This window comes from Harpia harpyja, chromosome 13, assembly GCF_026419915.1.
Source record: "Harpia harpyja isolate bHarHar1 chromosome 13, bHarHar1 primary haplotype, whole genome shotgun sequence".
Taxonomy (NCBI): Eukaryota; Metazoa; Chordata; class Aves; order Accipitriformes; family Accipitridae; genus Harpia; species Harpia harpyja.
The window spans coordinates 35,727,701-35,742,366 of record NC_068952.1 but is presented as its reverse complement, the minus strand read 5'-3'; the positions used below and the strand labels follow the sequence as shown (position 1 = coordinate 35,742,366).

Genomic DNA, 14,666 nt, shown 5'->3' with positions numbered 1-14,666 from the left:
CCACTGCCCTGCACGCCTGTCCCCTGCTTTGGCCGTAGCAGCGGCCTGGATTTGCAAGATCCTGACATATCGTGGGGGGGTTGGGTTTTTTTTTTCTCTTTTGGGGTTTTTTTTTTTCTCTTTTTTCCTTTGTGCCTTGAGCTGGCAACAAAGGAGCCTGCATTTTCCATGTGAGATGTCCTGTGGAGCCATTAGGTTACTGATTTATACCATTAGTCACAGCTTAGAGATCACAGCATCGCACTCGGGCTATTTGTCCACTAGCTGGAGTCACTCACAGGACACCAAACCTTGGCATCGTCCTCGTTTGCAGCCTGCTGTGGCCATGTGCGTGGCAGAACTGAGAGCGGGAGCGGCACCCGGTGTCCTCAGCACCCCTCTTTTTCCAAACCGCGGGGCATCCCCATTAAGCAGCACAACAAACTTGGGCTTACAGGTAGTTCCTTCCCCCCGGGGACACCTGCAAGCTCCCTGGCCGCCCATGGCGAGGCTACTTTTTTATTCTCTTGTTGTATACTTTTGCCTTCTACCCTAAAAAACCTATCAGAAATGTCCTGGTGTAAGTACAAATAGGCTGTGCTGCACTCATTTCTTAATCTGCTCTTGGATGAACTAAATAATTACTCACCTGGTTAACTACTTCTCATCAAATATAGACAGTACCAGCCTCTACGACACCGCATGCAGTACAGTGGGTTTCCCAGAGCTGTCCTGTACCACTTGTGCAGCGTTAGTAGCGCAGCTAGAGCTCAGGGGGCAAGATCCAGGACAGCGTGTTCCTCAGCCCTCCCATCACTCTGTGAACCTCTTCTGGAGTCTTTTCAAGCAGCCAAAAACTGATGTTTGAACTGCTCACGGACAGCAGGAGGGAAATGGGTTTTACCCAGTTTTAATTTGCAAACCCCAATATTTTCCAGCAGAGGTGCAGACCATCTGTCATGAATTTAAGGCAACTGACAACAGGGTTGATTTTCTTAGCTCCCTTTCCCCTACAGATAACCCACAGATCCCCTCAGGGCCTGCAGACAATAGGTTGCAAACTGTTGGCGTTGATAGATGAGCTTCCTCCCCTTCACACAGCCTGGAAAAGTGCTTGCTTGTCTCTTACTTAAACAAATTAAATATTCCAACCCCAAACAATGCTAGAGCTAGTAATGGACACAGGGACCAGTTTAGGATTTGAGTCTCCTACCTCCTGATTCTTTCCATCCCCACCCCTCTGCTCTGGCACCCGCTTCTTAGCTTTTTCATTTAATAACTATGTGCACAGATGTGTGGATGTGAGTTAAGCAGAACCTCTGAGTGAGGCGAGGGACAAAAAAATCATTCCAAAGGTATCAGTGTTTCAAACTGTGACCTTGATGCGGGGTTCGAGCTGGCAAGGTGGGGAATTACAGTCTTTTCTACAACAGCAACAAGAAAAAAAATCACTTTCTGCCTTTCCTACTCCTGAGAGGCTCTTCTGCCTCAGCCGACCGATATTCTCCATACCAGCTCCCAGGGATGGGAGCCGGTCATAGGCAGAACCAAACACGTATAGCTGCAGCACCAGCTTGAGTACAGATACACAGAAGCAAGGACACATTTAGTGCTGTAGACTCCTGGAGGCAAGCTTGGCTTGCGGCTTCCATACATGTGTGCCAAGGTACTTGTGTGCACTGCAGCATAGACATGTTGAAACCCTCGCGCTGCAAAATACTGGAACTATTTTAAGGGTGGGAAAGCATCTGGCTAGCAAACAAGCTTTGTGTGTTTGTGCCTGGCTCGTTTAAAAACCTTGTTTCTTCCAGAATATTGGAAGTAATGAAAGTGCCTGCAGTAAAATACCCGATAAGCCTCTCCTCCTCTATAGAGAGGGTAAATGCATGTCATTTTCCAATTAGCTCTTGCTCTGAGCAATTATGTTGATCAAATAATTGAATAAGTGACAGGAATGTGAATTCTGGAGACAGTTAATTTCATTCATCTGCCAGTTTATAGCTTGACTTGCATGAACACATAAACCAGGCTAATGTGTTATTTATAACTTTGAAAATACAATTATAATAGTCAAACATGAAGAGTTGTGTGTGCAGAGAGGAAGGTTTCTGCTACTAAATTACAGTAATAGCATAATGAAGGAGTTTGTCATTTCTAGGCAGCATGTAGGACAGGAAGGATGTGTGGCTTGTGTTTAGAAAAGCAGCCAAGGTTGGTGTCAGCGCTAGCGGGGGGGGGGGGGGGGGGGGGGGAATGGCCCAGACGTGGATGTGGGGCAGAGGGGCAGCTGAAGCCTTACCCTCCTGTTTTGTGAGACATTGTGTATGCGCTGCCCCAGGGACTGTCGAGGAGGGCTAAACATCCCCCCAGCTCCCCCTGCCCTGGTACACGTACACCTCTCTCAAAGTGAAGCTGAGCGTCGTTTCTGGGGGAGAAGCAGGACTGTGATCCTTTGCACAGAGGTGGGTGCAAAAGAGACAAACCAGGTGATTCCTGCTTGGGACTGGTTTTGGGTGGGCACCAGGGTGCTCTGGAAAAAGCTCCAGTCGAGCGTGCTTGACATCGAGGTACTGGAACAACCCTTGCAAACCCGGTCCTGACTTCCGTCAAAAGCATGAATCCTGCTTGCGAGTTTTCTTCAGAAATAATAAAAAAAGAGCTCAGCAGGAAAACAAACCATTTGTTTTTCTTCTTAAAGCTATCTTTAGATTGTCTTAACCGATGGTACCTTTTATCTGAACCCCCTGTAGCAACCTGGCCTGCCATCCGACAGGAACTAATTAGCAGAGATATACAGTAATAAAAGTAGTGCACAGGCAGGTGTGAGCCATCGCCTCACAGGGAGTATTACCTGGTTGAGCGCTACACTGACTGCGAGGAGGAAATTTGTGCAATTAATTGCTTCCTGATTAAAGGCATTTGCAGTCTGGCCCTTGAATCTTCAAGGCCTAAAAACACAAGCTGAGTTAAATACGGAATTTGCCCACAGTAGTCAAAAACATTGCCCCAGACAGCAGGGTTCGGTGCTGTAATTTTGGTTGGGAATAAACACTGTCCTGTTTAAGCGTATCATACGCCAAGCCAAGTACGTAGAAAGTGCTCCAGTCAAAACTAAAGGGCCGAAGAAGGTCTCGCGTGGGTTTAAAACAGTTTCTAAACCAGTTTAGTTGAACCCATACCATCTTCCTGCAAGGACACGATCTTAGGGCAATTAATTTCACAGAGTGTGAGGCAGCAGAGCCAGAACCCCCCCAGGATGTCTCAGGTTGGAAGGCTATTTAAATTATAATAAACTTCAGGGGAAAACAAAAAATGGCAACGGATTACAGGCACACCAGGGGCTATTTGGTGTGAAGATGCCAGGCGGTGGCACAGGCCCCTTCTGCCTCCTCGCTGAGCAAACAAGATGGGGTTTAATCCCACCGGGAGGGAGGAGACCTATTTCGGGCTGGGTGGACGGCAGGAGGGAAGCGCTGACGGCGGGAGGTGCTGGGTTTGGGTAGAACGAGGGAGGATGGAGTGTGGTGGGAGGCTGGGACCACCCCCCCGGTGCCCGCCGGCACTGGTGTCCGGCTCAGGTGGAGCCACATCCCAGAAGAGCGGCTGATCCACCCTCACTGCGCACCCTTCGCTAAGTGTCATCGTTTTCCCCAGGGCATTTCCTCCACCCTAACGCCATGTGTCACGTATCGCACCTGGTCGGATGAAGCAACTTTATTTTAGCCTGTCCAACTGTATTATTGCTGCGTCCTGGGAAGCTGCAACACTGGTGATGGATGGAGCTTACCGCTCCCACTGAAGAAGGGGAAGGCTTTGCCTGGGAGCACAGTTGGTCACACTAGAGCTGAGGTGTTACAGAAACACACACACTGTTTGCTCATGTGCTGCTGTTGCTCTAGTATCACCCCTCTATCGCTTCTTTGCCAGTTGTTTTTGCAAGATTCAACAGAAATTTACTGATGCTCCACGCACGAAAAGGACTTCAACATCTAATTAGGTCTGAGTATAGGAGTCGGCCTCTGAAATTCAGGAGGACATATTATGCTCTTCAGTGTGTGCTTAAGCACCATGCTGGATGGAAGTCGGAGGGACAAAGATTACAGATCTTTCCTTGCAACCCTCCCAGTCCCCCTCCTCCCCACGTACATTGTCATTAGCGGCAGCAGGCAGGGAGGTATATGGCCCGAATGATGTTAAGACAGATGCACAGGCTGTAATTTAACATGCAGTTTGGCCTCCTTCCTCCACAAAGCCAATCTGGCACCTCTGCTGGAGAAGTTACATTGCGGAGTGGGAAAACAAACAATCCTGCCAATGTTAGTGCTGGGAAAAAAAAGCAGAACAGGAGCTGCTTATCAGAGACCCACATTTTGAGAGGAAAATTTACTGAATCCTGAGGAAGGAAGGATTCTCTGCAGAGCTTCAAGTACTCTTCTGACAACCCCATCCTGCAGGAGCTCGGGCAGGGAGCTGGGCCCCTTCCTATTGTGAAAACTGGGTCTGGAGAACTGAAAATGAACATAACAACAGGAGTCCCCAGACTGCAGCAGTGCTGTAAAACTGTAATAAAAAAACCAACCATGCTAGTCTTAATAAATCTGACTGGCACAGATGGTTGTCCAGGAATTGGGATTTTAGAAACAGTAGGAATGACTCAAAGCCCAGAGAACTTGAAGTCTGGAAGTGTTTGAGGCAAAGTTTTCCCTCAGCCCACAGTTCCGATCTCAATTTTGCCCAAGTTTGCAAGTGTTTAGATTCACATGTATCGCAAAGGATTTGGCTAACTCTCTCTCACCTTCATGAGAATTTCAATTTCACTGGATCAGCTTTCAGGGAGGACAGAGAAAGGACTGCGTGTGTTGGTGCAACTAGCTGAAGAGCTGCATGATTTATTTTTGGTAAATAACTTGAAATCATTATTAATCCAAGCATCTCCAAGGACTTCCCAAGCGGCAGTGAAGTTAATGCTACCTGCTCTTCTCCCTGGTCCACCTCCCTAGTGCAATACATTCAATAATCACATACCAACACATTAGCACATCTGAACAAGATTCCCAACAGCTGCAGGGCCAAATTATATTTTGGGTGATCTAAGCTGATGCCTCAGAGTTCAGCTCCTGCCATGACACGAAGAGATTAATATCTCAGCTTTCATACCTGCTTTTAGCTCTTGTACTGCTCTATGAGAACAAATTGAATGCAATCGTATCTGCTTGCATGCACAGAGGACGCCTGTTTTCCCTGCACCGAGGTGATGCTCACCAATGCAGAGCTCTTGTAGGACCCCCGCTGGTAACCATGTGCCATCACAGCTCTCTTTAAGTAATTTGGGGAGCAGATTCTCTCCATCCTCCCATATAATCTTCTGCTTGGATGAGAAGTGGGATGCTCAGGCCATCAAAAGGCATGCAGCCGTGATCCAGCTACTGCATGGCGAGCAAGAGAGGATAAATACCACAGGGTCGCAGAAGGGTGGTCTAAAATTGCCTTAAAGCTGTCCTGATCAGTCACATAAACCACTGGGAAGGGGAATACTGCTCAGCAGTCAGCGCACGGCAGGCCTCTTGCTAGTACTTTCGCTCTGCTGTGTCAAACAGAGCACGCCTGTAGCAGAGAATCTAGTTCAGCCTGTAACCCTGAAATTGAGAACTGTGTTACAGGGCACGTTGAGGCCACTGAAGTGGTATTAGCAAAGTTTCCTAAATACTCAAGAGGTAATTACTCTGTGTCTGAGGTGGCTCAATCAAATTCTGATCTATTACTCTAGTCAGCATCCTTTGTAATTATAAAGGGCGTAAATCTATTTTCACAAAAACAGTATGCTGCATAAGACTGGAAAACATTCTTTCCACGGTTTGCGGTGTTTCTCTCTCCACTACCTTTCAGAGTTTGTAAGGATTGAATGCGTACCACAGTGTGGTGGGTTGACCCTGGCTGGATGCCAGGTGCCCACCAAAGCCATTCTGTCACTGCCCCCCCCCCCCCCCTCAGCTGGACAGGGGAGAGAAAATATAACAAAGGGCTCGTGAGTCAAGATAAGGACAGGAGAGATCACTCAACCAATTACCATCACAGGCAAAACAGACTCAACTTGGGGAAAATTAACTTAATTTATTGCCAATCAACCAGAGTAGGGTAGTGAGAAATAAAACCAAATCTCAAAACACCTTCCCTCCACCCCTCCCTTCTTCCCCGGCACAGCTTCACTCCTGGATTCTCTACCTACCCCCCAGCAGCACAGGGGGACAGGGAATGGGGGTTACAGTCAGTTCATCACATGTTGTTTCTGCTGCTTCATCCTCTTCAGGGGCAGGACTCCTCACACACTTCCCCTGCTCCAGCATGGGGTCCCTCCCACAGGAGACAGTCCTCCACGAACTTCTCCAACGTGGGTCCTTCCCACAGGCTGCAGTTCTTCATGAAGTGCTCCAGCATGGGTCCCCCGCAGGGTCACAAGTCCTGCCAGAAAACCTGCTCCATGGGCTCCTCTCTCCACAGATCCGCAGGTCCTGCCAGCAGCCTGCTTCAGCGCAGGGTTCCCATGGGGTCACAGCCTCCTTTGGGCATCCCCCTGCTCCAGCGTGGGGTCCTCCCTGGGCTGCAGGTGGATATCTGCTCCACCGTGGACCTCCCTGGGCTGCAGGGGGACAGCCTGCCTCACCATGGTCTTCCCCACGGGCTGCAGGGGAATCTCTGCTCCGGCGCCTGGAGCATCTCCTCCCCCTCCTTCTTCACTGACCTGGGGGTCTGCAGGGTTGTTTCTCTTACATGTTCTCACTCCTCTCTCCAGCTGCCATTTCTGCGTGCCCTGCAACTTTTTTTCCTTCTTAAGTATGTTATCATAGAGGCGCTACCACTATCGCTGATGGGCTCAGCCTTGGCCAGCGGCAGGTCCGTCTTAGAGCCAGCTGGTATTGGCTCTGTCGGACATAGGGGAAGCTTCCAGCAGCTTCTCACAGAAGCCACCCCTGTAAACCCCCCCCGCTAACAAAACCTTGCCACACAAACCCAATACACACAGCTCTTGAACCTCTGAGGAAAAAGATGTGTCTACAGGCTATGCTTACAAAGCTCCCTGACAGACAAGCCCCATTCTGGATTTGATTTTCTTCAGAGAAAACGCACAGGGAGTTTGCAGAACTACTAATATTTTTAAGTAAAAGGTAATCCAATTAAAACATAAGAGTTGTGCAGCAAAGGGAATGTAAAGAGTGTCTAAGTTACAAAGATTGGTGGTGGGGATCTTCTGCATTATTGTGCTGGAATGCAAAGCTGCATTATGAGCACAAGCTCTCAGTGGAATTTCAGCCTAATATTGAAGTAAAATGACAAGAGGTCACACAGCTTGGCTTTGAGAAGTCATTAAGCTGAACATCTTACATGAGACAGCTGAAGCTGGGACAAGTGACTTTCCACATGTCTGCAAGGTCTTGCAGTCTAGCAGAGTGTCTCTCGGGCAGAACAAAAGGCACATGTTGGTACATACCTTTAGAAAAAGTAGAAAGCTGAGACCTTCTGCAGGATGCCTGCCGATGGTACAGAAACACAGCAGGAAAGGAAAACATGGAGAATTAAGAAATTAACAGTACAAAAATTAGAAAATGCAGAAGAAAAGCACTACCAAGGACAGAAAAAGAGTTGGCCCTAATATCTGAATCGTTTGGTACAGCATCTTCATTCCCCAATGTGCTACAAAAACATCCCAAGCCATGCTGCTGGGTAGCACAGCTTTAACGCCTGTGCCTGCCCACAGCATACGGAGGTTTCAATGGACAGAACTCCACCTAGTGAGGAGATGGACTGTACTGCACATTCAGCATTCAAGTATGAATAGACTCCAGTGACAAAATAATCTCTGCAAGGTAACAAACCCTATAGCATTACGCTGGTTACCCTGGTGTTGATAGTATCTCACATACCTACTCACCCAAAGTCCTATTAGCCTAGAGTACAGCCTCTCCTCGATTTGAATCAGGTACAATGCTGACAAACATTTTCCTCCAAATTCACCTTATTAAGCCACACGCTGACTTTGTAAGAATGTAACTGAAGTGACATCACTTGGCTTTCATTGCCTGGCTGCCTCTTACGTCTCCCTCACAAACAACTGACCTAAAGCTCTTCGACTTCACTGGAAATTTATCAGTGGACTTGAAATTTGAACCAACATCCTCTTTCTGATGATGATGTAATAAAAACAGAAATACACCACTAGTGTTGTATGTCCAAAAGTTTTAATACATGATCCTCACTGTTCAGAAAAGTTATTGCATTAAATTCTAATACAGAAATTCATCTGAATTTAAAAAAAAAATAATCTTCAATTTACACATCACAATTTTGTCATAGCAGCTAAAGGAAACCAGATTTTATATGCAATTGTCACAAAACAAAAAAAAATATGACTAGTTCTTCCCCAAATCAACAAAACTGCTATCATATTATTCAGTAGTTACTGCAAATTCCAACTTGAACAACGCTATCCCCACAAGTGTACAGCTCAGGAAAAGAAAAGTGCCATTCCAAATTACTGTCTGCAAATCTGAAATTTATTAAACCATGACTCTCAGCACATGTTGACTTTTTCTGTTAACTGAATTAACACACAAAGCGTGTTTAATTTAATTGCACATCATTTTCCTTAAGTTACTGTTTGTCTTTTATTATGACTTGAATAGATTCACAAGTTACAAAATATCAATGCTACCTGCAGCAGTTTATACAAATCCACACCTGTTTGAATTGTGACGGGCACACAAATGTGATATTTGATCACCCAAACGAAAGGCCATATTCCCCGATCCATTAAAACCGACATCCACGTAAGCCCGCTGCTCCATGGATGACGGCAGAGCCAAAACCAGTAGGCACCGCGTGCCGTAAATAGATTGATGAAGGGAGCGGTGACAGAGGCATAGCAGAGCACATGGCAGAATTACATTCTACATTTCTTCCTCTGACGAGGATGAAGATGAGCTACGCCAGCTTGCAACAGAAGCACGAACAGGGCTCTCCCCCTATTCAATCTTCTGCCAGAGCTGGGAATTGGGAAACTACAACCCAACTTCTTACACAAAATCCTCAAGCATCACAATAATCAGAGCCTCGAGCTACAGTCCTACAGTTTACCCTGCTCTTGCACAGAAAAAAAAAAAGAAAAAAATTACATAAGGCTCATCTGTATTTATTCTGCTTTCTTCTGCTGTAAAGAAAACAATAAAATATACCTGTCTTCAGAGAAAAAAAGCCCTCCCTTCTCCCTCTCCTCCAAAACACCCATTATCATGGACAGCTCTCACTTATAATCCACTTGAAAGTATTTCTCAGATGAAGTAAGGCCAGGTTACTACCTTTGCCCACTTTAAACAGGTGATACAGAATATATTCCTTTGATATACTTCACTAGGTTCTGGTACCAAAAATAGTTCACTAGTGAAATAACGCCTGTGTGGCTGTCTCTTGGGTGTAACATACTCACAGAAGCTCTAACTCTCCCTGTCCCTTAAAATAAAACTATAGCTATTTCAGTGGTTTTCAATCAGTTTTAGCTAAGAGCAATGAGTTACCCTTTAAAACCATTTTGTACAGTTTTCTTCCATGATTTGCTAGCAAAAGACCCAAACACCGGAAAGCAAGTGAGCAGAGACAGTAGGATGCTTTGCAAAATCTGACAGTTCAAAAGGCATCCAAAGAGCAAGAGAACGGAAACTAGCCACTAAAGTGAAAACTGCATTGAACTAGCACTGTGAAAACAGGGAGAAACAAAGAAGCTCCAGTATAAGCAGTTATGCAGAGTGTTTTACTAGCGATATCTTTTCCTTGTTCAGGCAGTCACAAGGCATTCATTACCATGATACAAATTGCAAAAGCTTTCATTTTAAAGTGCAAGAGGAATAGGATACTCAATTATTCCAGTTAAGAACACTTATTCAGAGTCTAATACATGGTGACTTAGCCATAACATGATTTTCTCACAACTAAGAAGTCTGCACTAAAGGGGCAGAAGTTTACACAACTTAGAAGGTGATGCTGACAGTGTTCTAAAGCCAGCCTTTACACAAGACTCTGCTTATTTTATTTTCAGAGACACATACTGAACGAGATAGCCATCACCATTCAATCCAAACATACAGGCATTTGCATAAACTTCTCCCATCTACATTAGCATTCCCAACCAAATACAGTTCTTGTGCTTTCTGCAAAAAAAGATAGTTCTTCTTGGTTATTGCTGTGTTACAGGAAAAGATACCAATATTTGCAGGAGAGACAGAGTGTGAATTTTGAAGATCACATAATTTACAAAAAGCCTCACACCCAGTCTCTGCATCCTGTGCTGCTTCTGTACAGCAAAACTAGCATTCTGTTTCTTCCAAATGAAACAGTACCTTCAGACCCTCTCCCTGCCCTGCACATCTCAAGAGCATTTATGCCTCTTCGCTATGGTTTCTACCAGTAGGTAATGGCCTGTAATGCATTTATGACAGCACCTCAAGCAAGAGTGCACGCTTCATCAAATAGACTTGACCCCAATGAAGTCCATGAGAAAACAAGGAAGGGGAACACAAAGGGGAAGGGAAGAGTTATTCTCACTTCTCCTCTGAAGGGAATAAACGTTTCTGACAGCAGAAGGTTTGTTTTCAGAGAGCTGTAATTTAAGCTGACAGGCCAGCTTATTAAACAGAAGAAGCTGCTTCACCCAAACACAAAAAACTATACAAAACACATTTTAAATTTAGATCTGCCTCTGAAATGAATAAAGAGAATTTGAATGTTGGAGAAACTTAAGAGTTTGCATTGCTACCAAACAAATCAGACTGTGCAAATCCATGTTGTTTATCTGCAGTGCTGAGTCACATCTGGACGGCAGACATGCCTTACTGAATACCACACCCTGGGAGCATTTCAGCACTTCCCCTCCTACCAGAACGCTGCCTTAAAAAAAGAATTCCTACCGTGGCGTGATGAGAAGTGATCTTTTCCTGCCATACGGTGTACGTATATTTAAGACTTTCACAAACATTTGGCCAAAAATTGTATGTTACAGTATTTCTCAAGTCACAAACACTACACAAGCCATTCTTACAAGATATGCTGTCCAAGGACACGTGACCGCGACCTTGCTTCTTGCTCCCCTACCCCCCATCCACCAAGAAAAGCGTTCCATCCTTGCAGGCTTTGATTCTAAGTCTTCAGCGTCTGGAATGCAGCAGTTAGACTTCTGCATTTTTCAGGGACTCAGAAAAAACATTTAGTTCATATATTCAATGTACAACATTTTCAGTAAGTGCTTTCACACTCCGTTCATAAGAACAGTTAGGTCACTTCACACCACCGAAGTGGTACTTTCCGGATTTACACGCATCAATCTTGAAGCATTTCTCAGATCCTGTAGCTGCTTGGCTGGCTTTCCAACTCCTTCCTCAAACCTTTTTTCCACAACAGGAAGGACAGTTTCATACAGGAAGGATGCATTCTGCCTAATGAATGCTTTTTTCTCAGGGTCCTGTTCACATCGTAAACTGTAATCAACATGCTGGACGGCCACCAGGATGATTTCCACAAGACTCTCCAAAAGAACCATATGCAGCTCTGGAAAGTAAAGCTTTAATGCTTCCTCCAAGAAGGCCATAGTCTGCTTAGTGAAAGCTACTACAGTATAGCTAAGGTTCACCCAGCAGTCATCACCCGTGTATTGGTCAAAATTGCCTACTCCGCAGCTCCTCATCTCCTCCCTGAGTTTCCCCAGCGCCTCTGGAGTCATTAGGTTCATCCTTCTCCACATCTCCTCAGAATTGCGGTGCTTGGTGGCCTCGATGATGATATCCTTGTAGCTCTGTAAAGCACCTTTGATATCCTTTACCAGAAGGGCATGAATGATGAAGGTGAGATCCAGTCCAATCTCGCTAAGCTGCTTGCAGTGCTCCTTAGCTACCTTGGGTATTAACGAAAAGTGAAGGGTGTTACTAGTGTGCAGGTTCCCTTTACATCTTACACATTAACCAAACTCATCACTCTCAGAAAACAGGGAAGCGTTAGTCATACTTCACTTGTTTCTCCTGCTTTAAGAAATTCCTTATTAATGAGAAATTAATAACTGAAAGAAAAACCCTGCTTGTCAAAAATACTCTGGACAATTACATTATAGCCCACATGCTTTTTCTTTTTTTTTTTTTTTTTTTTTTTCTCTCCCTGTTACCAGCTGAAAGAAACCATAACCTCAGAAATTTAGTCTTGCAAAAAATGATGGAAATGTAGTCCAGGACAGGCTTGGAAAACAAACAACAAGTCTTCAAATACTCATTGTTCAGATACAGCTTATGTAAATTTTAGGACCTCCTACTGGTTAAAGGCAAATTAAGAATAAACACATTTTGCATTTCTGATAAAGACAGGGTTTTTCTTGCTGTATATTTTCATCTTTCATTCTTGCACTGTGAGGCACTGGAACAGGTTGCCCAGAGAAGCTGTGGCTGCCCCATCCCTGGCAGTGTTCAAGGCCAGGCTGGATGGGGCTTTGAGCAACCTGGTCTAGTGGAAGGTGTCCCCGTCCATGGCAGGGGGGTTGGAACTAGGTGATCTTCAAGGTCCTTTCCAACCCAAACCATCCTGTGGTTCTATGATCTTAATGCTTCCCGCTGTTAAACTGAAAAAAAAACCCCAACCCCAAACAAATATTAACCTTTCAATGCAGGAAACCTCTCTGGAGACCGACTCAAGAGTCAACAACTAAACTAGGGCTAGAAAAGAGGATTTACAAGCTTTGCAGCCTTTGTTTTGGCTATCATGTCGCACCACCCTCTTTGGGCCCTCTTACCTTGACGCACTCTGCTGCAGTTGACAAGCTCTCTTTACTATCAAATACTTGCTTACTGAAGGCGTCTACAAACATCCTCATGGAAGAGCGGGCCCAAACAACGAAGGCCGAGTAGCAGCCGTTGTTGCCAGCGAAGTCCGTCTCAAACTCTCTCGCCGTCTCTAGAAGGCTGGTGAAGAAGACGTGGCAGAGCTTGTGGATGTAGAGCAGCGTGGCACCCTCGATGCGCAGCTGTCGGATGGCTGTCTGCACCGCCGCCGCCCGGTTCTTCAGGAAGAGCTCACACGCCTTGGTGGACTGGCCCAAGCGAATGAGCTGGGACACGGCTCGGCGGGTGGCCCGCGGCCCTCCCCGCAGCGAGCGGTCTGGAGACAGCTCAAACACCAGCACGTCTGTAAGCTGCCGGACCCGCTCATCCACCTTGGCCCGCAGCTCCTTCACGGGCTGGCTCACAGGCTTGTCCCCCAGGTACTCGTTGAGTTTATCCAAGAGGTCCACCGCCCCCTCGAAGTCCCGCTGAGCAATGCAGACGTCCAGGTCCTCAGGCAGCTCCTGGATCCACTCAAGTGAGAGGTCGACCACCTCCTCCTCAGCAGAGGGCTCTTCCTCCTCCTCCTCCTCCTCCTCGTCATCCTCCTCAAAGGGGTTGGTGGATTCGGGGGGCGTCGGGGCAGGCCGGGGCAGGGCCTCCTGCTCCAGGCGTCGCTTCTCGCTGAGGGCCCGGTTGCGCTTGGTCTCCTCCAGCACCTCCAGCCACTCCTTCTTGATCTTGGCGTTCTCGGCCTGGAAGATGCGGCTCTCGGGGAACATGAGCAGCTTGAACATGTCCTTCATGGGCGGGTTGTCCTTGACGTTGACCACAGCCAGCCCGTCGAGGGGGTAGAGGGCATCGTAGCGGTAGGCACCGCGGCGGTTGGGCAGGGCGGTGGCCACGAGCAGGCAGTCGTTCATGAGGAAGGCGTGCACCCGCTGGATCTGCGCCATGTGGTCGGCATCGTACTCCACCAGGTCGCCGTTGTAGACCAGGTACTTGCCGGGGCTCTCGGGCAGGAGGTCGCGGCAACCCTCCACCTTCTCCAGGAGGGTGGTGAGCGTGCGCTGCCGGCCCTCTTCGCTCGCCGCCGCCTCCTTGGCCGACAGCGGTAGGAAGGGGTCGGCGGCGGCACGGCGGGCGCCCAGGGCGGGGTCGTCGCGGTCGGCCTGGAGGAGCAGGGCCTGGGTGACGGCCTCCATGATGCCCTTCTGCTCGGTGAGGATGTGGCTGAGCTGGTACATCTCGCTTTCCAGGTAGCTGATCTCCCGCGCCGTCTCGATGAACTGCCGGTAGTTCTGGTAAACGTTGCGCTTCAGGCTCTGGGCCGTCTCCTCGCTCAGCGTCTGGATACGCTGCCGGTGCTCCTGCAGGTCCCGGTCTCCGTCCGACTGCTGCGACAGTTGTTTCACGTACTCCCCCGCCGCGAAGCCCCCCGACTCCAGCTGCCGCCGCAGCCGGCTCCCGCCACCTTCGCCCAGCGACAACGCCATCGCCGCGCCTCCGGCCGCCGCCCCCGCCTCCCGCCCCGCCGCCGCCGCCGCCACAGCCACGGCCGCCGCCAGCGGGGAGACCGCCGCTGCGCCTGCGCACAGCGGTACGTACGCCCCCTGCGCCAGCATCGCCGCACCGATCGCGCATGCGCGGACGCACGGCCACAACGCAACTGCCCGGAGCGAGGCGGGGGAAGCGCCGGCCTCGGGTGGGGCGGGGCGGGGGAGGAGCTTCGTGCGCCGAAGGCGGAGCGCCGCTGGAGGGCGCTCGGCGCATGCGTCCTAGGAAGGAGGTGGTGGCGCTTGTGGCGTTGTTAGCGCGATGCGCATGCGCCAGCGGCGTGTGGCG

The 14,666-nt window shown here is 48.2% G+C and overlaps 1 protein-coding gene across 1 annotated transcript; it reads right to left on the bottom strand.

The window, feature by feature from the left end:
• Nucleotides 1–8,191: 8,191 nt before the first annotated feature.
• EXOC8 (exocyst complex component 8) lies at nt 8,192–14,362 on the bottom strand. Its single transcript, XM_052806149.1, has 2 exons — nt 12,794–14,362; nt 8,192–11,911 (listed from the first exon to the last, which is right to left on the bottom strand). The coding sequence occupies exons 1-2, from the start codon at nt 14,315–14,317 to the stop codon at nt 11,303–11,305; spliced, it is 2,133 nt and encodes a 710-aa protein (XP_052662109.1). The 5' UTR covers nt 14,318–14,362; the 3' UTR covers nt 8,192–11,302.
• Nucleotides 14,363–14,666: the final 304 nt, after the last annotated feature.